Source organism: Lissotriton helveticus, chromosome 1_1, assembly GCF_964261635.1.
Source record: "Lissotriton helveticus chromosome 1_1, aLisHel1.1, whole genome shotgun sequence".
In the NCBI taxonomy this organism is placed as follows: domain Eukaryota; kingdom Metazoa; phylum Chordata; class Amphibia; order Caudata; family Salamandridae; genus Lissotriton; species Lissotriton helveticus.
In genome coordinates this window covers 1,917,366,782-1,917,394,426 of record NC_136057.1, presented here as the reverse complement: position 1 = coordinate 1,917,394,426, position 27,645 = coordinate 1,917,366,782, and the positions used below count along the sequence as shown (strand labels likewise).

At 46.3% G+C, this 27,645-nt stretch overlaps 1 protein-coding gene across 4 annotated transcripts in view; it reads left to right on the top strand.

Moving 5' to 3' along the window:
* The window catches only part of LOC144754948 (uncharacterized), a 286,959-nt gene that overhangs the window by 109,365 nt on the left and 149,949 nt on the right, over window positions 1–27,645 (top strand). For 3 of the 4 annotated variants that reach the window (XM_078643333.1, XM_078643324.1, XM_078643308.1), the window contains exons 4-9: window positions 10,562–10,628; window positions 10,781–10,967; window positions 11,598–11,649; window positions 23,475–23,541; window positions 23,694–23,880; window positions 24,490–24,541. In XM_078643333.1, the coding sequence (XP_078499459.1) occupies window positions 10,562–10,628; window positions 10,781–10,967; window positions 11,598–11,649; window positions 23,475–23,541; window positions 23,694–23,880; window positions 24,490–24,541 (612 nt within the window). The remainder of the gene's footprint in view (window positions 1–10,561; window positions 10,629–10,780; window positions 10,968–11,597; window positions 11,650–23,474; window positions 23,542–23,693; window positions 23,881–24,489; window positions 24,542–27,645) is intronic. The other variant, XM_078643315.1, reaches the window with a different exon arrangement.

The window sequence follows — 27,645 nt, the reverse complement described above, 5'->3', positions numbered from 1 at the left end:
CTGGCAAAAGTATTGCCAGTAGGCTCCTTGCTTTGAGTAGGGACCTGATACACCTGTCACAGATCAAGTTCATGAGTGGCCAAAACACCCACATTATTCTAAGGCGACGGTAACATGTCATAGACATGGTCCAGAAGTTATATCAAGTACCTGCAGTCACACCACTCGATATCGAAAAAGCACTTATTTGGCTCTATTTATTAAAGGCGATCAGAAAAATGGGGTTTGGAAATGTTAAAAGGAAATTTTACACCAACCCTATAGCCAGAGTCCACACATACCACAAAGGCCTACAGATAGCAGGACTTTGCAAGGCTGTCCCCTTTCGACGCTGTTGTTCACAAACCTGTGTCAAGTAAACCCATTTTTGGAGTGAGTAATGGTGAATCCAACTCTTTAGGGAGATAAGCATAGTTTCAATGTATCCTGATGAAACGCTTTTATATGTATGCAACCCAAGAACTACTCTGCCAAATTCATGAAGATCTTATAGGATTTTGGGGACATTTCTGGTCTCACAATGAACTGAGATAAATAATATCTGTCCCCACACGGCCAGCATAGATTACACTTGCAAACTCTTCTCGTGGTTTTGTTGAGTGTCTTCTATGGTATTCAGCTTTCAGTGATGAGTGTTTATTTTCTGTGCTGCTGCAATATAACAGTGTCTAGTGACTGTTCAACTCACGCTACTGGATGGACAACATGTCTTCCAGTTTTAGAGTTCAATTCAAAGAGTTTACTCCTTTGGAACTAGGCATGTGTAGAATTCAGAAAGGTGTTATCCTGCCTTAGATTGTGATATATTTGTTAAAATACACCCTACGGTGGCGTGGCCAAGATGGTGACTGAGTAAGACGTGCCTGTTCGGCACTCCGTCTGACCGACTGGGCCCACCGCCCAAGCATTGTACAGCAGGACCAGTGGACCTGCTTTCGATCATCAATCTAAACCCCGGGGACTAGTGATGACCTAGGGCACCCAAGAATTAAAAGCGGCGAAGGTGCTCTGGAGTTCATGAAAGGAGTGCTGATCAGCACATGAGAGGCTGCTAGAGATCAGGCCAATGTATAGCTGTAACCTCAGATACCCTTCAACGGCGCTGCACCGGCAAGTAAAGGCTGCACTGACCTAAGGAGGGTGGCCAGCGGATCGATCTGGTGGTTTGCATTCTCCGTGGAGCCGGATGGTTCCGGCCTGGTTCACGGCGAAGCTGGGCCAGGTAGGCCATACCGACTCTGCTGCGGACAGTGGCTGACTCCTGACGGTCTGACTCACTCGGAAGACCTGATCCCGGGAATCGGGGATGCCCTCTCCCCCTCGGGTGCCGGAATTGGTAGCTAAATGTCCAAAGATCGCAGAAGACCCAGAAGAGAGTGGGCGGAGAGAGCCTGGAGGTCTAGGACTGTTTCGCGCCCAGGACCACATTTACCTTTGGGCTGCGGAAACAACAGCTTAGTCCACACATTGTTGGGTGTGTTGTTTGCCCCCCTACCGAAGCAGCGCCGTGGTCCCATCCATAGCCTGGGTCAGCCAGCCAGGCCCTGATAACTCTATTGGGCCTGCAGAGATCTGAGATCTGGCGAGGACGGAAAGGGCCCAGCTCCAACACCACAGAGGACCGGATAACTCCCACTGTGATCCCAGGCTGGACCGAGGCCGGACAGTTGCGATATTGGGCCTCTCACCAACCAAGAGCATCAATCAGGCGAAGCCTCTCTGCCCTACTAAAGATGTGGTTTCCTGAGTGAGGCCCTGTCAGGGGAACAATATAGCTTCCTCTTGCTCATTCACATAATCAAGTCTTCTGCTTCATGCGCAGTGCCCCTGGGAACAATATCCTCCTCTCTACTCTGGCCCTCCTCTCTTCTCTGGCCTGCGTCGGAGTGAAGGCGAGCATCAAGTTGGCCAGCGAACTTAGGTACTTCTCCTAGCAAACACGTGAGTGAGGCCCCCATCTACAGCACCTGCATAACTAACCCTAAAATGGCAGCCAACAAAGGGAAAAAGATTGTTCAGTCATAGATTAGAGAATCGCTCAAGGCGCAACAATGTACGCATCCGTAGTATTCCACACGGAGTGGAGGGCCATAACATCGCAACATTCGTCAGTGGACTTTTTAGGTTCATCTTGGAGGCCCCCCTCGGACCTGGAAATTAAGTTTGACTCCATACACCGAGTGGGCCCTATGAGGCCATACCGGGGCCTCCTGCTGACATTCTCACCTACGTGCATGACTTTTAACTAAAATAGCTCATTCTCCAAAAAACAAGAGACAGCCACCCAGTCCAATACCAGGGGCACCAACCTACTCTGTTTCCGGACCTTGCTGCTTCCACCCCACAAAAAAGAGGGCATACCGGCCGATTACATCCCACCTTCGAGACATTAAAGTCCTGTACTCCTGGGGTCACCCGTTTTGACTAATTTTCAACCTAAATGGGTAAATTCATCAATTACGCTCTCTAAAAGAGGCTCGCTAACTGCTGAACATCGCTGAAGACTGCCCCAAAATGTCTATCATCGGCTGCTGGCTCGAGCAGAGATCCAGAATCTCGTGCATGGGAAACAGGGGTCATACCTCGACCTGGCTGTGCCTGGACCCAGAGACAATAGCTAAAGAACGTCAAGCAGTCATAGCCTCCCTGAGAGACGACTCCGCTGGCCCATCATGAAATGAACTCCGCTTCTCTGCTGGATCACTGGTGCTACACTGATATAAGTCTCTCTTGGTCCTTTATTTGCCTGTTTAGGGAGGGCTGGGCCTGGGGGGCACGACAATCCAATTTGATCCACCTCTCTCCTGTGGGTCTCAGCCCCCGGGACATTAACAGTAAATCTCTTGAAATGTTAAATGTTTGTTTTGTTGAATTGGGTAAGTTGGCTCTCCTTATTTCCCCGTGTTCCTCGGCCCGATCTCAGGGGCCATTCCATCATTGAGTCATGGGCATGGTTCAGTGATCTCTAATGCTGGGGGTTCACAGCGACTCTCCCTCCCACCAATAACGCACTACTCTATGACTGTCATAAGATCACAGTCTCTTAGGATAATTACCCTAAATATTAAAGGACTCAACAATCCAACCAAACGCCAAGCTATCCTTCCCTATCCCGATCACTCAGGAGCACACATCCGCCTCCTCCAAGAAATCCACCTTCTCCCCAGAGATACACATAGGCTTCGCTCCATGGCCTTCCCCAGCAGCTTTTCTCCTCCCTGTCCACAAAACCGCAGGGGTAGCCATTCTTATCTCTTTCACGTTCCCTGGGAAGCTGAGTCCAAATTAAGGGAGGACTGTTAGCTCATACCTTTCTATTAGACTCAAATACACACACTATAGGCTTTGTCTACATCCCAAACGAAAGAGAGGAGGGATTTATTCAGAGGGCAGTGAAGGAGATTAGCAGATCTTGTGACAAGATGCTATTACTGGAAGGAGACCTAAATATGGCTTTTGATAACGCTTTCGACCGATTGGTCCAAAGGCAGGGACAGACAGGGGTTCTCTCCAAGGAGGGACATCGGACGCTACAATGGGCGGGCCTACTGGATATCTGGAGGGCCATACATCCCACAGACAGGAAATACACATTCTACTTCCACTCTGACAAAATGTAAAAGAGAATTGACTATTTCTTGGGCACGCAGAGTATACAATCCCACACTCAACAAACAGAGATATTACCTTGTTCACTGTCGGAATACTCAGCTGTACTGCTTGCCTCTCCCTACAAAGCACCTACCCATCACCATGACCCTGAAATCTCAGAGACACGTTACTACATTGCCCTGAGGTGATCCAACAGATTTCAAAGACATTACAGAACTACAACGACACCCCAGAGACTCATGTGGCCACTCTTTGGGACGCCCTGAAAGCATTCACCAGAGGACCCATGTCTGGCAACAGCTAGAAGCTGCACGAGCCCAATTAACTGCTTTTTGATATAGATAGAGCAGAGTACTTCACTATACCTTCTGCAAAGGGAGAGATGGATGCAGGAGGCTACTGGCTAACAGATTGAGAATAAAAAAAAAAACAACTGGGATTACATGGATCTTGACCGGATGGAAGAAGAAAGGGTTACGGACCAACAGATTGACAAAATATTTCAGCAATACTAAGCAGAGCTCTATGAGGCACAAGATCTCCGATTAGATAGCTCTGCTCAGTATATACGGGATGTCGCTATTGCTAAAATAACACCAAATGAGGCAGAGATTCTCGTCTCCTATTAGAATGGAGGAAGTAATAACTGACATTTCAAAACAGAAGCTGCCTAAATCTCCAGGCCCAAATGGGTTCACTGCCCTTTATTTTATCAGACTTCTGTCCCTTTTAGCCCCTGTTCTCACTAGGGTGTATAATGCCATATACGGATCTCCTCATCACTCCCATCAACAATTCTAGAAGCCTTGGTGGTTGTAATACCCAAACCTAGAAAGGATAAACACCAGTGTGCCTCCTATAGGCAATTTCTCTTCTCAATGTGGATCTAAAACTATTCACTGGGATCCTAGCCTCACTGCTGTTACCCTTCTTTCTGGTCAAATAGACCAGGGCAGGCAGGTATTGTTCCCAATTGTCAATGTGCTAGCAATAATAAGAGACTGATCCATGTTTTAGATAAAGCATAGCGCTTTGACACAGAAAGCATGATCCTCTCCATCAAAGCAGAAAAAGTGTTTGACAGGGACATTGCCTCTACTTGAGGGAGAACCTGCGAAATTGTGGTCTTTTCCTTAGGTTAAGAAGTTAACATGACACACGCATTACATGCTTAATGCAGCGCGATTGGTAGATATTCCGGTCAGGTGACTTCCTTAAGCTCAAGTGTTTACGTTCTCCATTTGGCGCGATATTTTGTAAGTTCACGCTGCTGCGTAATTGATGAGATTGGCACTATTTGCTTATAGCGTGCTCGAGCTATCGGCTTCAATTTAACACTCATGTCTAAGGCCAGTGACGCTGGAATTTTTCGTATTCATTCTCGACGTGTTATACGTCAGGCATCTTGTATGTGTGTTATTCGCGTTATGAATTACAACATCAGTGCACGTTTTGACGAATTGTTTATGATATTTTTGCACCATATGCATGTTAATATTGGTTATATATGACATAGTACATTACATATCGTATCTGTTGCTGTCTACATGTTGCATATTCTCGATTTAGTGGAGTGTTTATTCAGGTCCTGTCTCATTTCATTTTTTACAGACCCCTGATGAAGGGTCCTTCTTTAATGACCCGAAATGCATTGGTTACCGTTGGAAAATCATGAATCACAGTGAATTGTTTGCATCATAAGAAGATTATTATGTTTGCATATGACGTTGAAATCAAATGATAATATGAAACCAACATTCCAAATGTAATATATATGAAGAATTGAATAAATCCAAATCTTGATAAGAAACCATAGAGTTTCATTGGTTACTGCGCGCACATTTATGTGGATAGGTGATCCTCCCCACATCTCTATTATAAACTTTCCCTTAGGTTCACAGACTGGGTGAAGTAGCTACACTAGTCCAATGGCATCGGTGCGAGTAAACAGATACACATCTATTCCCTTTCCCATACAAAGAGGTACCATGCAGGAATGCCCCCTTTCTCCCTTACTTTTTGCCTTAGTTATGGAGCCAATGGCCCAAAGGACTCGAGAAATCCCCTTATCTCTGGAATACACTGGGGAGGGGGGATGTATAATCACACCTTTAGCTTATACGCAGACAACGTGATAGCAACATTGGGAAATACCCTAACATCCCTCCCAGCCTTTTCCGCTGAACTAGAGCAATTTTGGCAGGCTTCAAAATTAATATTCATAAATCCCTGGATCTCGATTTATCTCTCAAAGATCCAAAACTAACAGAATTACAACATACTTTCCCTTTTCGGTGGGCACCCACTGCAATACCGTATCCTGCAATACAGCTTACTGCATCCATACAGCGCACTATAAAATTAAATTACACCTCAGTACTCAACCAACTAACAGACCTACGCCGCTGAAGACCACATACACTGTCCTGGTTGGGCTGGAAAGCAGTAGTCAAGATGACTACCCTACCCAAAATATTATTCCTTTTCCAGGCTTTCCAGCTACAATGCCCACCCATTATTCTGCACTCCTTGCAGAGGGAGGTGGAGCAATTCATATGGGCTGACAAGTGATCCCAATTGCACCGTGATCTATGTTACAGATCTCCAAAAGAGGGAGGCCTTAGGGTACCAAACCTACGTGAGTACTACTGGGCGGTTCAGATCAAGACATTTGTGGATAGGCACGTCCTGAGTCAGAAAGCACTGGCTTTTACTAGACAGGGCGGGTCAGTCCCTATAGAAAGTCCCCTTCCTTCCCAAGTGGAAGCGACCCCAGAGGAGGCTTTATCTTTCACCGGTTACAAGTGCTCCTATTATGACGTGGGACAGAGCTGCGGAGAAAAGAGCACTAACAACATTCCCTTCTCCACTAGCACCCATAGTAGGTAACTCAGAATTCACCCCTGCCATGAGTGAAATGACCTTTACCCAATGGACTAAGGAGGGTCGCAGGTCCATAGGGCACTTGACAAAATCGGCCTCTTGGCCTTCGAGGACTTTTGATTACAATAGGAGCTTCCGAATCGGAACTGTACCAATATCAACAAATTAGACACTGGGTGATGCATCCCGAGATCCAACAGCTGGCGCAGTGCCACCTAACCACATTTGAAAAATGGCTATTATCCAAATCCTCAGATGCCCGTCTCATATCGGAATTATAAAGCATATTATGACCTCTCCCAGTGGATACAAAGTCCCCAGGCCAGAAGAGGTGGGAATTAAAGCTAGACCGCACACCTACACAGCGGGTACGAGAGGACCTATTTCATAGGGTCTGACACACTGCAAGCAATGTAGTGAGTTAGAGATGGCCACTAAAATAACCACTTATTGGTACCTTACACAATCCAGACTAAACAGTGGGAACACTGCAAGAGATCCCTTGTGTTGGCGGGATTGTGGGTCCCCCGGCTCACTGACACACATGCTATGGGACTCCCGCAAACTCGCTAACTATTGGACACAAGTGCTCAATGATATTGATCATTTCCCTCAAACACAGCTTCCCCGGTTTCCAGACTACACCCACTCCTAGGACTGCCTAACACTCTCACATTCCCTCTTAAATCCAGCAGAGGTTGCCAGATAGGCCTGACACTAGGAGTCGCCCTTCAGAAAATTCAGGCGCAGTGGGGTCCTCCTGCCTCCTTTAACACCTGGGCAGGCTACATCGCATATGGTTTATCCTGGGCATGGAATGCATCTCTCTTTTCTTAACTAATCTAGGAACCTTGTTCACTGACGTTTGGACACCGTTCCTGACTATGCTCTCCTCCAAATTCCGAGGGCCTCATTTATGAGGCTGTGCGTCACTTTTACTCCGCCGGTGCGTCACTTTTTGTGACGCACTAGTGGCGTAAAAAATGCGCCTTGGTGCGCCATATTTACAAAGTGACGCATCTAGGTAGATGCGTCACTTTGTAAACCCCTGCGCCACATTATACCTTCGCCAGGTATAATGTATGCAAGGGGGGCGTATTGACGCAAGAAAGGGTCATAGAAGTGATGCAGTGAAATCTATAAGATTTCACTGCGCCACTTCTAGGATGCAAATGCATCAATTTCTTACACCTGCCTCACAGCAGGCGAAAAACTGACGCAAGCCCTTTCACATGGGGCTTGCCCCATGTGAAAGGACACATTGCTGGAGTTGCGTCACTTTTGTGACACAACTCCAGCAATGGGTCACTTTTGCGCCTACAGATACGTCAGAAATGCTGACGTATCTGTAACTCCTTGCGACATGATGCGTCATACTGTAAATATGATGCATCATTGGTGTCGCCAGGAGGGAGTAATGAAAAGTGACGCTTCACTGTTTTCACGCAGCGATGCGTCACTTTTCATAAATGAGGCCCCAAGTACTTGCATGCCCTAAGTATTTACAGCTCCAAAGACTCACAGATCCCCTAACAGCAGCACCTTGAGAGAGAATGTTAGTGAATAATGACTCATTAAATGAATACTGGAAGGGGGGGGTTAGTAGGTGAGTCCGAGTTGCGGGGAGTTATGGGGTTGTTTAGCTTTGACAATGTCATATGCCCCAACGAAAGTAGGGGCATAGATTTGTATAACTCTCTTTGTCTTATTTTTATGTATTGAAAATCAATAGAGAAATGTAAACCAAAAATACACCCTATTTGATCAATTTAAATAAAAAAGGAGTTACCTGAAAGGTTCCTTGGGGATGAAGAGTTCAGGTGGCTGCTGTGGAAGTTGGTCTGTGACATGAGGCTTGTGCACCCAAAACTGCTCAAATTTTACTTTGTATCCAATCATCAAGTAATCAGGATGTAGGTGTGTATTGATGGCTTAAATGCAGCCAAGAGTTAAGGGCTGGTTTAGAATCCCTACCACAGAGCTTTGTATTTTAATAGTAAGATGTGTGGTTTGTTATGTTTACAAAATGGGTAATATTTATGATATGGGGGTTAGGTAGCATGGTTTGGGACATTTGCTTGGTGAACAATCCGCAAGAATTGCCTTATTTAGGGTGGGAAATCTACCAGAAACCCTAGCCTTAAGTGTGATTTATGTGTAGAAATTATTTTATTAAAGGTTCGTTTACCTTTAATTTCCATCGAACAATTAACGGAGGATTTTCAGTCTGAGGGAAAAAAAGGGTTTTTAAATATTATGTCTTCTTCCTGTTGTAGACAACAATTCTGTAATTCCTGAAGCAACATATTTGGAACCAAATCTCTTGATTATGATTTCAAAGTGGTCTTGATATACCATTGTCACAAACACAGTTAGAGAAAATCAAAATGGGCCCTGACTGGGCTGAATGGCTGATGTTACGGTATTTGTGAAATAGCTTGCAGTAATCACTCTTTCAGCCCCATATAGCAGGCTATGGTATTTCCACTGGAGCACTCAGATGCTTTATGCAGCTAAAGAAACTGGATTAATGTTTTCATTGACAAAGACAGCGTGAACTCTGCAATCCTAATTTGAAGGCCAGCACGTATTTCCAACTAAATCAGGATTATCGGGAATCTCACGCTGAGGCCCTTGGAGTGAAGTCCAGCTCCCCTTTGGAAACCCCACAATTTAGGATGAATACAGCTATTTCCCAAACAGATTTGAAGCAATAGACGGAAATTTTAAAAGTCTGAAAGAAATGATTTATCCTCTGAATTACATCCAGCTGATTTTCAGTTTTCACACCATGTCTGTCAGTCTTCATCATGTCTTCACGAATACTTATTCTTTTTTTGTGTTCTATCTATGGGTCAATCTATGCATGCTTTGAGAGACATCTGACAGATTATTGTTCAAGAGTAAGGAAGCTGGCAGTGGTATTTGTTTTGCTTGCAACCAGTCGACATGTTGGGAGAAGGAGGAAAGCCACCTACTCTTTGGATTTCATTTTAGGCAGAAATAGACAATGATCATTTGTGTTTTTTTTACTCATCTCATATGACCTCCGTAGCTATAGCACCCATTCCACCTGTACCACCTCTGATGCATATTAGCTTGGTGGTTCCACTCTCAGCTGATGTTCTTCACAGGGAATCCCCATAACATGCAACCAGAGCTGACCAGAGGTTTTAATCATTGGGTCATTGTCCTACCCCTAAACTCAACCAGATGCCGCATCATCCAAAAGATTCCAAAACAGCCCCTTATCTGGCTTTTCTCTATAAATATTTACTCTTATATCTAGCATTCTGAAATATCTAACAGAATTCCACCAAGCATTCCAAGTGGGGGGTATCGTCTGGACAATGATCATTTGTGATAATATTTTATTGGTAGAGAAGGTGCTTGATGGGATTTATTAAAAACATTGCCAATAACTGATATACTATTATATAAATAATCCCCCCCAAGCGTTGAAAATTTCACACTGTGTTTCGAAGGGGTTAATGGAAATATTAGCTCTTGTGTGGTCCTCCATGTTTTTGTGACACCTAAGTTTGGTCTCTACTGTTCATCCTCTACCTGTTGTCCTAGAGTAGCCTGTCATTTTGCCAGGGTCAACTTTAAGGCCCAACAGTTTAACACTAAGTATAACACTTCCACTTCATTTTCCCAGTGTAATCATGAGGACCCTTTGATGGACGTTTATGAAACACTTTCCTCATAGAGACACTGGCCCAGCCCTTTACAATGTTAGATGATACTTCTAAATTGTAATACAAGATTCTGTAGCACAAATCTCTTGGCTGATTTTCCTGTGGTGTTTCTTTGATCACTAACACACAAATGAAGCTGTGACCTGTAAAAATAGATGTTCTGGAGATAGGTTCCATAGAAACAAGTGGACATAAAAGGCAGTAGTAGGAAATATTTACTCTGAGACAAACATTTATGGTATTTGCAGCTTCTTGTTCGATCGCTGATGAAGTGTCACTTCAAGAGAAGAAAGAATATTCCATTGACTCAGGCCTGAGTTGCATACATAGGGAGATTAATCTCGTATTTCTCTCTTCACTTATAGAGTTATTTGCCCTGAAGGATGCCTGAAACATGAAGCCAAGGTGTGGGGGTCTTATGCATACACAGCTGTAAGTTTCTTTTATTGCCCGCATGCATTGCATATGTTGATTGTTTTTGTAATCACGCAGAAAATATACCAAACTAAGCAAAAATTGGCGACAGGAATGAAGAAATAAATGTGAAATTTCATATTTTATAACCAGTGATGCTTCTCCATCAGGACTCTTCCATTTGCAGAGCCGCAATCAACGATGGAAAAGTCACCAATGCTGGGGGCAGAGTAAGAATGGAAAACAGACCAGGACAAAGCAGCTACCAAGGATCCACACGGAACGGCGTAATAACCGAAAGCTATAAAGCCTATCCTGCATCTTTTATTTTCACAATCACCAGCCCTCCTCCAAAAGGTAAAAATGAGCAATGGATCCAAGGGGTAAGTGCTGATTTCGCCACTGATACCGTTTACTTACTATTATTTCTAATTCAGTTCTTACTCTAAAGAAACTAACCAGATGTCTTCATGGAGTTGTCAGTGTTCAATGAAGATGAAAAACAAGTGCATTATGTTAAACGTTATATTTGACGCAGGTTTTGAAGTCAAAATGTGAATAAAGATGTAAAACTGCGATCAGAGAATTGGGACACATCAAACAGTCTTGAAAACATTTCTTCAAGGGAAACTTATAGTTTTTGTGTTGAGATCTACTTTGTATTCCATCACTAGCATTTTCAGGATAGGTAGTGGGAATAGAACATCTGTGTGAAAACAACCTGTTCTTGAAGGTTTGGACACTGCTAATGTCAGTTAAGCATAGACAATCTGATTGAAAATTATTAGGATTTAAATGAGCTTTTGAAACATTTTTTCTCTTTTAAAGGTAAAGTGTCTGTTTTCCCTGGGTCTCGTAGGCATGTTTCTAGCACTCAGTATGTGATATGTCAGATATATTAGTGCTTTTCACATTTAAAAACTTTGAGAAAAACTCATGATTTTAGCCACTCTCAAGATATTGTAATGCTGTTTCTCTTTCTTTTAGTTCTTATTCAATGCAGCACCAAAGGAGAGGAAATCAAGCACGATAGAGCAGAGTGAGTACAATTAATGTGGTGTCTTCCTTTATCCAGAATGGGTACATCACAAATTTCTATTTAATTCAGTTTGAGAATTTACCAAACTCAAGTTACAAAAATTGATATTCTCTAAAACACAGTGGCCAGTCGAGTTCTTGAGCTGCGAAAAGACAAAAAAAAACCTGGCTGTAACCTACACTGGCTAATTGTATCAATCGCATCTAAAGCAAAACCCTAACCCCAATCCCCAGAAGTCAGTTGTGTGAGACTGAAAACTGCTGGCTTTTATGAGGTGATGGCCAAAGATTCTAGGGGATGGAGCAGTTGGCTGCAGGGTGGGCAGTAGACCCAAAAGGTAACAGATGCCTTTTTAAGATGGCCATCAGAGGATATGTAATGTGAGACTAAATGTGTGAACTGAAGTGGCACCAGCCTCAACAGTGGGATAAACAAGCATTTGCAATGCAATAGGTCTCGCATTAGGAAAGTGTGATCTATTGGTACTGTAAATGACAATTTTTTTTAAATGTGTTGGCTTTGAAAATATATAAATTAATAGCATTGTTATGCACAAAGCCAATAGCTTACACTTTCCTAATGCGAGTCCTATTGGCTATGGCAATGCTTGTTGGTAGCAAGCAAGGACAGTGCTGTTGTGGTGCTGAGTGATGCTGTTGTGGTGCTGAGTGATGCTGTTGTGGTTGGGCTGAGTGATGTGGTGGTGTATTAGAGTGATGTGGTGGTGTCCCAGAGTGATGTGGTGGTGTCCCAGAGTGATGTGGTGGTGTCCCAGAGTGATGTGGTGGTGTAACAGAGTGATGTGGTGGGGTTCCGTGAGTGATGTGGTGGTGTTCCGTGAGTGATGTGGTGGTGTCCCTGAGTGATGTGGTGGTGCCCCTGAGGGATGCCCCTGAGTGATGTGGTGGTGCCCCTGAGTGATGTAGTGGTGTCCCTGAGTGAAGTGGTGGTGTCCCAGAGTGATGTGGTGGTGTCCCAGAGTGATTTGGTGGTGTCCCAGAGTGATGTGGTGGTGTCCCAGAATGATGTTGTGGTGTCCCAGAATGATGCTTTGGTGTCCCAGAGTGATATGGTGGTGTTGTGAGCTGAGCAGCAGTGTGAGGCGTGTGGCGTGCAGCAGTGTGTGGTGTGCAGCAGTGTGAGCAATGCAGCAGTGTGAGTAATGCAGCAGTGTGAGTAATGCAGCAGTGTGCAGCGTGCAGCAGTGTGCGGCATGCAGCAGTGTGAGGCGTTCAGGAGTGTTAGGGGTGCAGCAGTGTGCCGTGCAGCAGTGTGCAGCATGCAGCAGTGCAGCAGTGCACAGCATGCAGCAGTGTGAGGCGTGCAGCAGTGTGAGGCGTGCAGCAGTGTGAGGCATGCAGCAGTGTGAGTAATGCAGCAGTTTGCGGCGTGCAGCAGTGTGAGGCGTGCAGCAGTGTGAGGCATGCAGCAGTGTGAGGTGTGCAGCAGTGTGTGGCGTGCAGCAGTGTGTGGCATGCAGCAGTGTGAGGCGTGAAGCAGTGTGAGGCGGGCAGCAGTGTGAGGCATACAGCAGTGTGAGGCGTGCAGCAGTGTGTGGCATGCAGCAGTGTGCAGCATGCAGCAGTGTGAGTAATGCAGCAGTGTGCAGTAGTGTGAGGCGGGCAGCAGTGTGATGCGGGCAGCAGTGTGAGGCGTGCGCCCATTACATGAAAGACTTGGGCAGCAAGTTTACATGCCATACAAATGACATGAGCTAGTGGACTGTGAGGCAACTGTGTGCCAGGAAGAAAATAGTGCAGCACAGACGGAGCTGCTACAGCCCAAACATACTGGGAACGTAAAGAGCACAGGCAACTATTACAGCTGACTGGAAAAGGGGAGCAAGCCTCCAAAAGGCAAGAAAGAGTGCACAAATAGGGCAGCTGCCTACACTGAGGAGGCACCAAGGTATACACCGCAGGGACAGCGATTGCAACACACCACCAATGGTGAGGTCAGCGCGCATGCTCCAAGCGCCTGGACAAGCACGTCCAGAAGGAGCGCAAGACAAATAATCGCAGGAGGTAGCACACTAGGAGCCAGCTGACTGTGCCAAGAAAACCCTGAAGAACGTCTAAGATGAAAGGCAGAGCAGAAACAGGAGCTGCAGAACTCACCAACAGCAAGAAGGGAGCCCTGAACACAGCGGAGACAGAAGGCGCAGCGGTCCCTGGTGGCCACAGGTTGTCTCTGCGGCAGCAGTTAAATGCAGGAGCACCAACAGAAACACAAGAGTGATTCAGGAACCCAGCACCAACAAGTGCGCAGCATCACAGACAGCGGCTACCTCTCCAGGAACAGAAGACTACAAGACAAACGCCCAAAGCAACAAGTCACTGAAGGGACCAGAGAGTGTAGTCAGAAGTGCGCCGAAACACTGCGACTGCAGAGAGGCGAAAGAATGGTTACGCAGACCGCCAGAAGCCGACCACCCAGTTGGTTGCAAGGGAAAAGCCGACCACCCCGCTGGTCGCCTGGAGGAAGAAGCTGACCACCCAGTTGGTCGCAAGGAAGAAGCAGACCACCCCGTTGGCCGCAATGGAGAAGAAGCCAACCACCCCGTTGGTCGCAAGGAAGAAAAAGCCGACCACCCCGTTGGTTGCCAGACAGAAGAAGCCGACCACCCAGTCTGGTCGCAAGGGAGAAGAAGCTGACCACCCAGTCTGGTCGCAAGGGAGAAGAAGCTGATCACCCAGTTGGTCACAAGGAGGAAGAAGCCGACCACCCAGCTGGTCGCAAAGGAGCAAGAAGCTGACCACCCAGTCTGGTCACAAGGGAGAAGAAGCCGATCACCCAGTTGGTCGCAAGGAGGAAGAAGCAGACCCTACAGTTGGTCGCAAGGAGGAAGAAGCCAACCACCCAGTCTAGTCGCAAGGGAGAGGAAGCCGATCACCCAGTTGGTCGCAAGGAGGAAGAAGCCGACCACCCAGTTGGTCGCAAGGAGGAAGAAGCCGACCCGCCAGCTTGGTCGCAAGGATGATGCTGACCTGCAAGAAGTCCGTGAGCGAAGAGATCTGAGAAGACATCTGTGAAGAGGAAATGGAGGAGATGTCCACGAAGAGGACCAGGGAGAAGACTGAAGTCAAGTCTAACGAAATCAACTAATTGTCAGAAGTAATCGAGTGAGAGAAGGTCGCGACGATAGGTTCAGTCACAGAGTGAAGTGAAGACAGTGTCCTAATGCTTGGACAAGCCAGAGGGAAACGTGTGAAGTGCACACTACATGGAGAAGCCTGGTTAGAGCGAACAACCAGGTAGAAGATAAGACCAAGTCGCAAAGGAAGGAAGAGAAGACCAATCCTGAGTGGCACGACACCACGACGAAGGAAGAAGAGAGGAAAGGAGATGAGCAAACAGCTGTGCGTGACAAGACCAACCAAACACACACCAGAAGGGGGACACCCAATGGGGAAAATGGAAATATGCATGGACATCCGAATACAGTACCTGGAAAGCATCAACACCACTGGGAGTACACATTTATGTGCAAACCCGAAGGTCACCCTGACAGAAGATCACCGCCTGTTTGCCCACGGAAGAAAACCAACATTCTGCTATCACTATCCAGGTGCATCATCGCCAAGGAGCATCTCACCACCTGAGTGAATCCACACACGCCCCAAACAACCAGAGGTCAAAGAGGCCAATTACCCACGAACCTTCTGTGCACCCCATCAACCCACAGCCTGCCGAAGTTGAGCACACCCGGCCACTGGAAGATCCGCTCTTGGGCACTACACAAGACTTGGCCGTGGCCCTGTTGGGAGTTCCGCAGTGACCCCTAAGCGCGGCCTACACAAAGGCCCGCACAGCCCATGCGGTCACGCGGCAGTCCAGGAGCCAAGGGCCTCAGAGGAGTTCCCGTGCGAAGGGAGCCCGAGTAGGAGAGATGTGTCGGCCGTAGCTCCACGTCGGGCGCGGAAAGCATGGAGATTAGGGGTAAAGACTGGTTACCCACAAGACTGCCAGAGGAAGGTGCAGAACCTGAGTTCAGACGGCAATGACGCCCAGACAACGACATCACCCTGAGGGGCTACATGAGCGACTTGGCTGTGAATCTGTTGGCAGTTCCTCAGTGACGCCTTTGTGTGGCTCACGCGAAGCCCCGCACGGTCCACACAGTCCCATGACAGCCAGCCAGGAATGCCATCCAAGAGGCTCCAGTAGCAGAGGAGTCCAGGCGAGACAGGGAAGTCGGACGTCGCTCAGCAGCCTGGAGTCAGGAAGGTCACCGAGCATGTCACCCCACAGGAAAGCCTCACTCACAGAGACCGTCTCCGAATCCAAAAAGGATTTCACCACAGCTCCAGATGCATCGACACCACGAGACCAGGCCGGTCTAAAGAACATCGCCAAGGCGGGTAAAGGCATCCCGACCATGCGGTTCCAGACTGCGGGTCGTCCAGTGAGAGGGGACACCCACGAGAGACGGGTATCCATGAGAGGGATATCCTGCAACTGCAGATCCTGTTGGAGACAGCCACCAGTTGGAGAAAAACAACTCAACCAGGATTATACAGTGGACAGCAGCACATCAATGATCCACCATCATTTCATCTACACTTTTCACTGACTGCGGAGTCGGAAGAAAGGAACTGTAAAGTACATTTCCACGGTGCAAGTACAAAAGGAGCACATCCACAGGGCACCTGAACATTGTGCCAAGGAGAACTAATGGCCCCGGCTGCAAGGATACCCTCGCCTGCAGATGACCAGCAGCGCAGAGATTATGTGGAAGTCATCTGCATTGAGTTATGTTTGGTTTGCAATTTTGCATTCTCTCCACAGGTTCGAACTTCATTTTGTTTGGACCTTCATTAAAGTTTGGGCGGGATGTAGTATCCGGCTGGATACATTCTAGTGTCCAGCATGTTGTCACACACTGAACACCCACCCACCAAAGGCGTCATCAGTCAGAAGGCCCTGCTAAATAAAAAGGGCTGAGCGCACGTGCTCAGGGCCAGTTAACTAACTATCATCCCTATGTCTGTGTCACCTCATTTAGAATAGTATGAGGGCCTAGGGCCCAAATACCACATCTACCAGTATGCGAGGTACCAGAAACCTCATCTGCTTTTACTTTTTGTACACAATGTATTAATTCATGTCAAGGTGGTACAATGGTAGAACTGCTAAATCAGTCATCCATCCGGTTGTTCGAAGTGAGACAATCCATGTGTGGAAAATATATTTTTTTGGGCCAGTATAGATCACACTTGCAACTCTGCTTGTGGTATTGTTGAGTGTCTTCTATTGTATTCAGCTTCGAGTGATGAGTGTTTATTTTCTGTGCTGCTGCAATATAACAGTGTCCAGTGACTGTTCAAATCACGCTACTGGATGGACAATGTGGCTTTTGATATCGCTCTCGATAGTTCTGTCCTAAGGCAGGGATAGACAGGGGTTCTCTCCAAGGAGGAACATCGGACTCTACAAGGGGCGGGCTTACTGGACATTTGGAGGGCCATACATCCCACAGACAGGAAATACACCTTCTACTTCCAATCTCACAAAATGTAAATGAGAATTGACTATTTCTTGGGCACACAGAGTATACAATCCCACACTCAAAAAATAGAGATATTACCTTGTTCACTGTCGGAACATTCAGCTGTATTTCTTGCCCTCTACCTACAAAGCACCCGTCCATCACCACGATACTGGTATCTCAGAGACACGTTACCACGTCGCCCTGAGGTGATCCAACAGATTCCAAAGACATTAAAGTACTACCTAGAGATAAACGACAACCCAGAGACTCATGCGGCTACTCTTTGGGATGCCCTTAAAGTGATTATAAGGGGGCAACGTATTGCTATTACAGCCTCAGATAAGAACTGCAGATACAAGAGAGGTCTTCTGATGCAACAGGTGCAAGAATAAGAGCACATGCACCAGAGAACTGGCGCCCCCATGTCTGGCAACAGCTAGAAGCTGCAACAAGCCAATTAATTGCTTTTGATATAGCTAGAGCAGAGTATGTGGCGCTTTTACTTTGCCATACCTTCTACACCGTGGAAGATAGATGCAGTAGATTACTGGCTAACAGACAGAGAAAAAAAAGACAAACAACTGGGATTACATGGATCCTTACCCCAATGGGAAAAGAAAGGGTTACAGACCAACAGATTGCCAAAACATTTCAGCAATACTATTCAGGGCTCTATGAGGCACAAGATCTCCCATTAGATGGATCTGCCCAGTATATATGGGACGTCACTTCTAAAATAACACGAAATCAGGAAGAGATTAATGAGTCCACTACTAGAATGGAGGAAGTAATAACTGACATTTCAAAACAGAAGCTAGCTAAATCCCCAGGCCCAGACAGGTTCACTGCCATTTTTATCAGACAAATGCCCCCTTCTAGCCCCTATTCTCACTATGGTGTATAATGCCATAGGGATGTCCTTGTCACTCCCAACAACAATGCTAGAAGCCTCGGTGGTTGTAATACCCAAACTTGGAAAGGATAAGCACCAGTGTGCCTCCTGTAGGCCAATTTCTCTTCTCAACGTGGACCTAACACTATTCACTGGGATCCTAGTAACTGCTGTTCCCCGTCCTTCTGGCCATATAGACCAGGACAGACAGGTTTTGTTCCCAATCGTCAATGTGCTGGCAATACCAAGAGACTGCTCCATGTTATAGATAAAGCATAGCGCTTTGACACCAAAAGCATGATCCTCAACATCGATGCAGAAACAGTGTTTGACAGGGACATTGCCTTTACTTGAGCGAGACCCTGCGAAATTGTGGTCTTTCCCCTAGGTTCACAGACTAGGTGAAGTAGCTACACCAGTCCAATGGCATCAGTGCGAGAAAACAGATACACATCTACTCCCTTTTAACATACAAAGAGGTACCATGCAGGGGTGCCCCCTTTCTCCCTTACTTTTTGCCTTAGATATGGAGCCAATGGCCCAAAGGACTCGCAACAATCCCCTTATCTCTGGAATACGCTTGGGGGTTAATCACACCTTTACCTTATATGCAAACAACATGATAGCTGAACTAGATCAATTTTGGCAGGCTTCTAAATTAATATTCATAAATTCCTGGCTCGCAAATTATCTCTCAAAGATCTAACACTAACAGAATTACAACACACTTTCCCTATTCGGTGGGCATCCACTGCAATACCGTATCCTGGAATACAGCTTACCGCATCCATACAGCACACTATAAAATTAAATTACACCACACTACTCAACCAACTAACAGACCTGCGCCGCAGAAGACCACACAGACTGTCCTGGTTGGGCTGGAAAGCAGTAGTCAAGATGACTATCCTACCCAAAATATTATTCCTTTTACAGGCTCTACGGCTAGAATGCCCACCCGGTATTCTGTACTCCTTGTAGAGGGAGGTGGAGCGATTCATATGGGCTGACAAGTGATCCCAATTGCACCATGATCTATGTTACAGCTCTCCAAAAGAGGGAGGCATTGGGGTGCCAAACCTACGTGAGTACTACTGGGCAGTTCCGATCAAGACTGTGGACTGGGCACGTCCTGAGTCAGAGAGCACTGGCTTTTAATGGACAGGGTGGTGGCTGGTCAGTCGCTGTGGAAAATCCCCTTCCTTTCCAAGTGGATGCGACCCCAGAGGTTTTATCTTTCACCTGTTACAAGGTCTCCTATTGTGGCGTGGGACAGAGCTGTGGAGAAAAGAACACTAAAAACATTCCTTTCTCCACTAGCACCCATAGTAGGTAACTCAGAATTCACCCCAGCCATGAGTGAAGACACCTTTTCCCAGTGGACTAAGGAGGGTTGCAGGTCCATAGGGCACTTAATTGACAAAACTGGCCTCTTGGCCTTCGAGGACTTTTGATTACAGTAGGAGCTCCCGAATCCGAAGTGTACTGATATCAACAAATTAGACACTGGGTGATGCATCCCAAGATCTGACAGCTGGCGCAGTGCCACCTAACCAAATTTGAAAAATGGCTATTATCCAAATCCTCAGACACCCGTCTCATATCTGAATTATAAAGCATATTAGGACCTCTCCTAGTGTATACTAAGTCCCCAGGCCAGAAGAGGTGGGAATTAAAGCTAGGCCGAACACCTACACAGCGGGTACGAGAGGACCTATTTCATAGGGTCCGACACACTGCAAGCAATATAGTGAGGCGGGCACTAAAATAACCACTTATTGGTACCTTACACAATCCAGACTAAACAGTGGGAACACTGCAAGAGATCCCTTGTGTTGGCTGGATTGCGGGTCCCCCGGCTCACTGACACACATACTGTGGGACTGCCCCAAACTCGCTTACTATTGGCCACAAGTTCTCGATGATATCGATCATTTCCTTGAAACACAGCTTCCCCGGTTTCTGGACTACACCCTCATAGGACTGCCCAACACTCTCGCATTCCCTCTTAAATCCAGCAAAGGTTGCCAGATAGGCCTGACACTAGGAGGCGGCCTTCAGCAAATTCAGACGCAGTGGGATCCGCCTGCCTCCCTACATACCTGGGCAGGCTACATCTCATATGTTTTATCCTGGGCATGGAATGCATCTCTCTTTTCTTAACTAATCAGGGAACCTTGTTCACTGAAGTTTGGAAACCGTTCCTGACAATGCTCTACTCCAAATTCTGAGTACTTTCATGCCCTAAGTATTTACAGTGCCAAAGACTCACAGATCCCCTAACAGCAGCACATTGAGAGAGAATGTTAGTGAATAACGATTCATTAAATGAATACTGGAAGGAGGGGGGTTAGTAGGTGAGGCCCAGTAGCGGGGAGTTATGGGGTTGTTTAGTTTTGACAATGTCATATGCCCCTGCGATAGAAGGGGCATAGATTTGTATAACTCTCTTTGTCTTATTTTTATGTAATGAAAACCAATAAAGAAATGTAAACCAAAAATACACCCTATGTGATCAATTTGAATAAAAAAGGAGTTACCTGAAAGGTTCCTTCGAGATGAAGAGTTCAGGTGGCTGCTGTGGAAGCTGGTCTGTGACGTGAGGCTTGTGCTCCCAAAACTGCTCAAAATTAACTTTGTATCCAATCATCAAGTAATTAGGATGTAGGTGTGTATTGATGGCTTAAATGCAGCCAAGAATTAAGAGCTGGTTTAGAATCCCTACCACAGAGCTTGTTTTTTAATAGTAAGATGTGTGGTTTGTTCTGTTTTGCAAAATGGGTAATATTTATAATATAGGGGTTAGGAAGCATGGTTTGGGACATTTGCTTGAAGAACAATCTGCACAATTTGCCTTATTTAGGGTGGGAAATCTACCAGAAACCCTAGCCTTAAGTGTGATTCATGCGTAGAAATTATTTTATTAAAGGTTTGTTTACCTTTAATTTCCATCGAACAATTAACGGAGGATTTTCAGTCTCAGGAAAAAAGTTTTTTTTAAATATTATGTCTTCTTCCTGTTGTAGACAACAATTCTGAAATTCCTGAAGCAACATATTTGGAACCAAATCTCTTGATTATGATTTCAAAGTGGTCTAGAAATATAGTTTTCACAAACACAGTTAGAGAAACTCCAAATGGACCCTGAGTGGGCTGAATGGTTGACGTTACGGTATTTGTGAAATAGCTTGCAGGAATCACTCTTTCCATATAGCAGGCTATGGTATTTCCACTGGAGCACTCAGATGCTTTATGCAGCTAAAGAAACTGGATGAATGTTTTCATTGACAAAGACAGCGTGAACTCTGCAATCCTAATTTGATGGCTAGCACGTGTTTCCAACTAAGGGGTCCATTAGGATATTCCTATCGGGGGCAGGCACCATCGGCCACAAGGGCGGAGGAACCGTGCCCCCAATTAGGATGCACCCGCCACAGTGGCGGGTGCATCCCACATTTTTAACATTGCAGTGGCCGGGGCTTTAAGCACCGGCCGCCGCAATGCGAAAAATGCACGTTGTAAATTTCAATGCACAACATGACAGGCACCGCGCGGTGCCTGTCATGTTGTACATTGAAATGCTGGGGGGTACCATAGGTACCACCCCATGTGTACCCCCACCCCCCTTCACCCTGGGGGCCCGCAATGGGCCCCCAAAGCAAATACCATATGCCTAAGCCGGCACGGAAAGGCATACCCCGCAGCCCATCCTAATGTGGCTGGCGGTGTCTGATAGACACCGCCACCATATTAGACCTTTACCGCGGCAGAAAAGCGGCGGACGGTCTTTCCGTCCGCCGCGGTCCCCCCGCCATACTAATATGGCGGGGAAATTCGGGAATGAATGTCGGGCGGATTGCCTCCGCCAGGCCGGCGGTGGCTACCGCCAGACTTGCCGAGGCAATCCGCCCGACATCGCAATGGGCCCCTATATCAGGATTAACGGGACTCTCACACTGAGGCCCTTGGAGTGAAGTCCAGCTCCCCTTTGGAAACCCTACAATTTAGGATGAATACAGCTATTTTCCAAACAGATTTGAAGCAGTAAATGGAAATTTTAAAAGTCTGAAAGAAATGATTTATCCTCTGAATTATAACTAGCTGATTTTCATTTTTCACTCCAGGTCAGTCTTCATCATGTCTTCACGAATACTTATTCTTTTTTTGTATTCTATCTATGGGTCAATAAATGCATGCTTTGAGAGACATCTGAAAGATTATTGTTCAAGAGTAAGGAAGCTGACAGTGGTGTTTGTTTTGCTTGCAACTAGTCGACATGTTGGGAGAAGGAGGAAAGCCACCTAGCGCCATACTCTTTGGATTTCATTTTAGGCAGAAATAGACAATGATCATTTGGGTTGTTTTTTTTTTTTTTTTTTTTTACTCATCTCATATGACCTCCGTAGCTGTAGCACCCATTCCACCTGTACCACCTCTGATGTGTATTAGCTTGGTGGCTCCACTCTCAGCTGATGTTCTTTACAGGGAATCCCCCTAACATGCAACCTAAGCTGACCAGAGGTTTTAATCATTGGGTTATTGTCCTACCCCTTTACTCAACCAGATGCCGCATCGTCCAGAAGATTCCAAAACAGCCCCTTATCTGGCTTTTCTCTATAAACATTTACTCTTTGATCTAGCGTTCTGAAATATCTAAGAGAATTCCACCAAGCATTCCAAGTGGGAGGTATCGTCTGGACAATGATCATTTGTGAAAATATTTTATTGGTTGAGAAGAAGCTTGATGTGATTTATTAAAAATATTGCCAATAACTGATATACTATTATATAAATAATCCACCCCCACCCCCCAAAGCGTTGAAAATAGCACACTGCATTTCCAAGGGGTTAATGGAAATATTAGCTCTTATGTGGTCTTCCAGGTTTTTCTGACACCTAAGTTTGGTCACTACTAATCATCCTCTACTTTTTGTCCTAGAGTAGCCTGTCATTTTGCCAGGGTGAACTTCAAGGCCCAACAGTTTAGCACTAAGTATAACACTTCCACTCTGTAGATACATGATTCATTTTCCCAGTGTAATCATGAGGACCATTTGATGGACGTTTATGAAACACTTTCCTCATAGAGACACTGGCCCAGCCCTTTGCAATGTTAGATGATACTTCTAAATTGTAATACAAGATTCTGTAGCACAAATCTCTTGGCTGATTTTCCTGTGGTGTTTCTTTGATCACTAACACACAAATGAAGCTGTGACCTGTAAAAATAGATGTTCTGGAGATAGGTTCCATGGAAACAAGTGGACAAAAAAGGCAGTAGTAGGAAATATTTACCCTGAGACAAACATTTATGGTATTTGCAGGTGCTTAGTTCGATCACTGATGAAATGTCACTTCAAGAGAAGAAAGAATAGTCCATTGACTCAGGCCTGAGTTGCATACATAGGGAGCTTAATCTCGTATTTCTCTCTTCACTTATAGAGTTATTTGCCCAGAAGGATGCCTGAAACATGATGCCAAGGTGTGGGGGACTGATACATACACAGCTGTAAGTTTCTTTTATTGCCCGCATGCATTGAATATGTTGATTGTTTTTGTAATCACGCAGAAAATATACCAAACTAAGAAAACATTAGTAACAGGAATGAAGAAATAAATGTGAAATTTCATATTTTATAACCAGTGATGCTTCTCCATCAGGACTCTTCCATCTGCAGAGCCGCAATCAACGATGGAAAAGTCACCAATGCTGGGGGCAGAGTAAGAATGGAAAACAGACCAGGACAAAGCAGCTACCAAGGATCCACACGGAACGGCGTAATAACTGAAAGCTATAAAGCCTATCCTGCATCTTTTATTTTCACAAGCACCAGCCCTCCTCCAAAAGGTAAAAATGAGCAATGGATCCAAGGGGTAAGTGCTGATTTCGCCACTGATACCGTTTACTTAATATTATTTCTAATTCAGTTCTTACTCTACGGAAACCAACCAGATGTCTTCATGGAGTTGTCAGTGTTCAATGAAGATGAAAAACAAGTGCATTATGTTAAACGTTATATTTGACGCAGGTTTTGAAGTCAAAATGTGAATAAAGATGTAAAACTGCGATCAGAGAATTGGGACACATCAAACAGTCTTGAAAACATTTTTTGTGTTGAGATCTACTTTGTATTCCCTCACTAGCATGTTCAGGATAGGTAGTGGGAATAGAACATCTGTATGAAAAAAACCTGTTCTTGAAGGTTTGGACACTGCTAATGTCAGTTAAGCATAGACAATCTGATTGAAAATTATTAGGATTTAAATGAGATTTTGAAACATTTTTTCTCTTTTAAAGGTAAAGTGTCTGTTTTCCCTGGGTCTCGTAGGCATGTTTCTAGCACTCAGTATGTGATATGTCAGATATATTAGTGCTTTTCACATTTAAAAACTTTGAGAAAAACTCATGATTTTAGCCACTCTCAAGATATTGTAATGCTGTTTCTCTTTCTTTTAGTTCTTATTCAATGCAGCACCAAAGGAGATGAAATCAAGCACGATAGAGCAGAGTGAGTACAATTAATATGGTGTCTTCCTTTATCCAGAATGGGTACATCACAAATTTCTATTTAATTCAGTTTGAGAATTTACCAAACTCAAGTTACAAAAATTGAGATTGTCTAAAACACAGTGGCCAGTCGAGTTCTTGAGCTGCGAAAAGACAAAAAAAAAACCTGGCTGTAACCTACACTGGCTAATTGTATCAATCGCATCTAAAGCAAAACCCTAACCCCAATCCCCAGAAGTCAGTTGTGTGAGACTGAAAACTGCTGGCTTTTATGAGGTGATGGCCAAAGATTCTAGGGGATGGAGCAGTTGGCTGCAGGGTGGGCAGTAGCCCCAAAAGGTAACAGATGCCTTTTTAAGATGGCCATCAGAAGATGTGTAATGTGAGACTAAATGTGTGAACTGAAGTGGCACCAGCCTCAACAGTGGGATAAACAAGCATTTGCAATGCAATAGGTCTCGCATTAGGAAAGTGTGATCTATTGGTATTGTAAAGCACATTTTTTTTTAAATGTGTTGGCTTTGAAAATATATAAATTAATAGCATTGTTATGCACATAGCCAATAGCTTACACTTTCCTAATGCGAGTCCTATTGGCTATGGCAATGCTTGTTTGTAGCAAGCAAGGACAGTGCTGCTGTTTTGCTGAGTGATGCTATTGTGGTGCTGAGTGATGCTGTTGTGGTTGGGCTGAGTGATGTGGTGGTGTATTAGAGTGATGTGGTGGTGTCCCAGAGTGATGTGGTGGTGTCCCAGAGTGATGTGGTGGTGTAACAGAGTGATGTGGTGGGGCTCCGTGAGTGATGTGGTGGTGTTCGGTGAGTGATGTGGTGGTGCCCCTGAGGGATGCCCCTGAGTGATGTGGTGGTGCCCCTGAGTGATGTGATGGTGTCCCAGAGTGATGTGGTGGTGTCCCAGAGTGATGTGGTGGTGTCTCAGAGTGATTTGGTGGTGTCCCAGAGTGATGTGGTGGTGTTCCAGAGTGATGTGGTGGTGTTCCAGAGTGATGTGGTGGTGTCCCAGAGTGATATGGTGGTGTTGTGAGGTGTGCAGCAGTGTGAGGCGTGTGGCGTGCAGCAGTGTGTGGTGTGCAGCAGTGTGAGTAATGCAACAGTGTGAGTAATGCAGCAGTGTGCAGCGTGCAGCAGTGTGAGGAGTGCAGCAGTGTGAGGCGTGCAGCAGTGTGAGTCATGCGGTAATGTGCAGCATGCAGCAGTGTGAGTAATGCTGCAGTGTGCAGCATGCAGCAGTGTGAAGCATGCAGCAGTATGAGGCTTGCAGTAGTGTGTTGCATTCAGCAGTGTGTGGCGTGCAGCAGTGTGTGATGTGCAGCAGTGTGTGGCATGCACCAGTGTGTGGCATGCAGCAGTGTGTGTAATGCAGCAGTGTGAGTAATGCAGCAGGGTGAGTAATGCAGTACTGTGCAGCGTGCGGCAGTGTGAGACGTACAGCAGTGTGAAGCGTGCAGCAGTGTGTGACGTGCAGCAGTGTGTGGCGTGCACCAGTGTGTGGCATGCAGCAGTGTGTGTAATGCAGCAGTGTGAGTAATGCAGCAGGGTGAGTAATGCAGTACTGTGCAGCGTGCAGCAGTGTGAGACGTACAGCAGTGTGAAGCGTGAAGCAGTGTGTGACGTGCAGTAGTGTGAGGCGTGCAGCAGTGTGTGGTGTGCAGCAGTGTGAGTAATGCAACAGTGTGAGTAATGTAGCAGTGTGCAGCGTGCAGCAGTGTGGGGTGTGCAGCAGTGTGTGGCGTGCAGCAGTGTGAGTCATGCGGTAATGTGCAGCATGCAGCAGTGTGAGTAATGCAGCAGTGTGCAGCATGCAGCAGTGTGAGGCATGCAGCAGTGTGAGGCGTGCAGCAGTGTGTTGCATGCAGCAGTGTGTGGCATGCAGCAGTGTGTGATGTGCAGCAGTGTGTGGCGTGCACCAGTGTGTGGCATGCAGCAGTGTGTGTAATGCAGCAGTGTGAGTAATGCAGCAGGGTGAGTAATGCAGTACTGTGCAGCGTGCAGCAGTGTGAGACGTACAGCAGTGTGAAGCGTGCAGCAGTGTGTGACGTGCAGCAGTGTGAGGCATGCAGCAGTGTGAGGTGTGCAGCAGTGTGTGGCATGCAGCAGTGTGTGGCGTGCAGCAGTGTGAGGCGTGCAGCAATGTGAGGCATGCAGCAGTGTGAGGCGTGCAGCAATGTGAGGCATGCAGCAGTGTGAGTAATACATCAGTGTGAGTAATACAGCAGTGTGAGTAATGCAGCAGTGTGCGGGGTGCAGCAGTGTGAGGTGTGCAGCAGTGTGAGGGGTGCAGCAGTGTGCTGTGCAGCAGTGTGCAGCATGCAGCAGTTCAGCAGTGCACAGCATGCAGCAGTGTGAGGCGTGCAGCAGTGTGAGGCGTGCAGCAGTGTGAGGCATGCAGTAGTGTGAGTAATGCAGCAGTTTGCGGCATGCAGCAGTGTGAGGCGTGCAGCAGTGTGAGACGTGCAGCAGTGTGTGGCGTGCAGCAGTGTGTGGCATGCTGCAGTGTGAGGCATGAAGCAGTGTGAGACGTGCAGCAGTGTGAGGCATGCAGCATTGTGAGGCATGAAGCAGTGTGAGTCGTGCAGCAGTGTGTGGCGTGCAGCAGTGTGAAGCATGCAGCAGTGTGAGTAATGCAGCAGTGTGCAGTAGTGTGAGGTGAGCAGCAGTGTGATGCGGGCAGCAGTGTGAGGCGTGCGCCCATTACATGAAAGACTTGGGTAGCAAGTTTACATGCCATACAAATGACATGAGCTAGTGGACTGCAAGGCAACTGTGTGCCAGGAAGAAAATAGTGCAGCACAGACGGAGCTGCTACAGCCCAAACGTACTGGGAACGTAAAGAGCACAGGCAACTATTACAGCTGACTGGAAAAGGGGAGCAAGCCTCCAAAAGGCAAGAAAGAGTGCTCAAATAGGGCAGCTGTCTACACTGAGGAGGTACCAAGGTATACACCGCAGCGACAGCGATTGCAACACACCACCAATGGTGAGGTCAGCGCACATGCTCCAAATGCCAGGACAAGCACGTCCAGAAGGAGCGCAAGACAAATAAGCGCAGGAGGTAGCACACGAGGAGCCAGCTGACGGTGCCAAG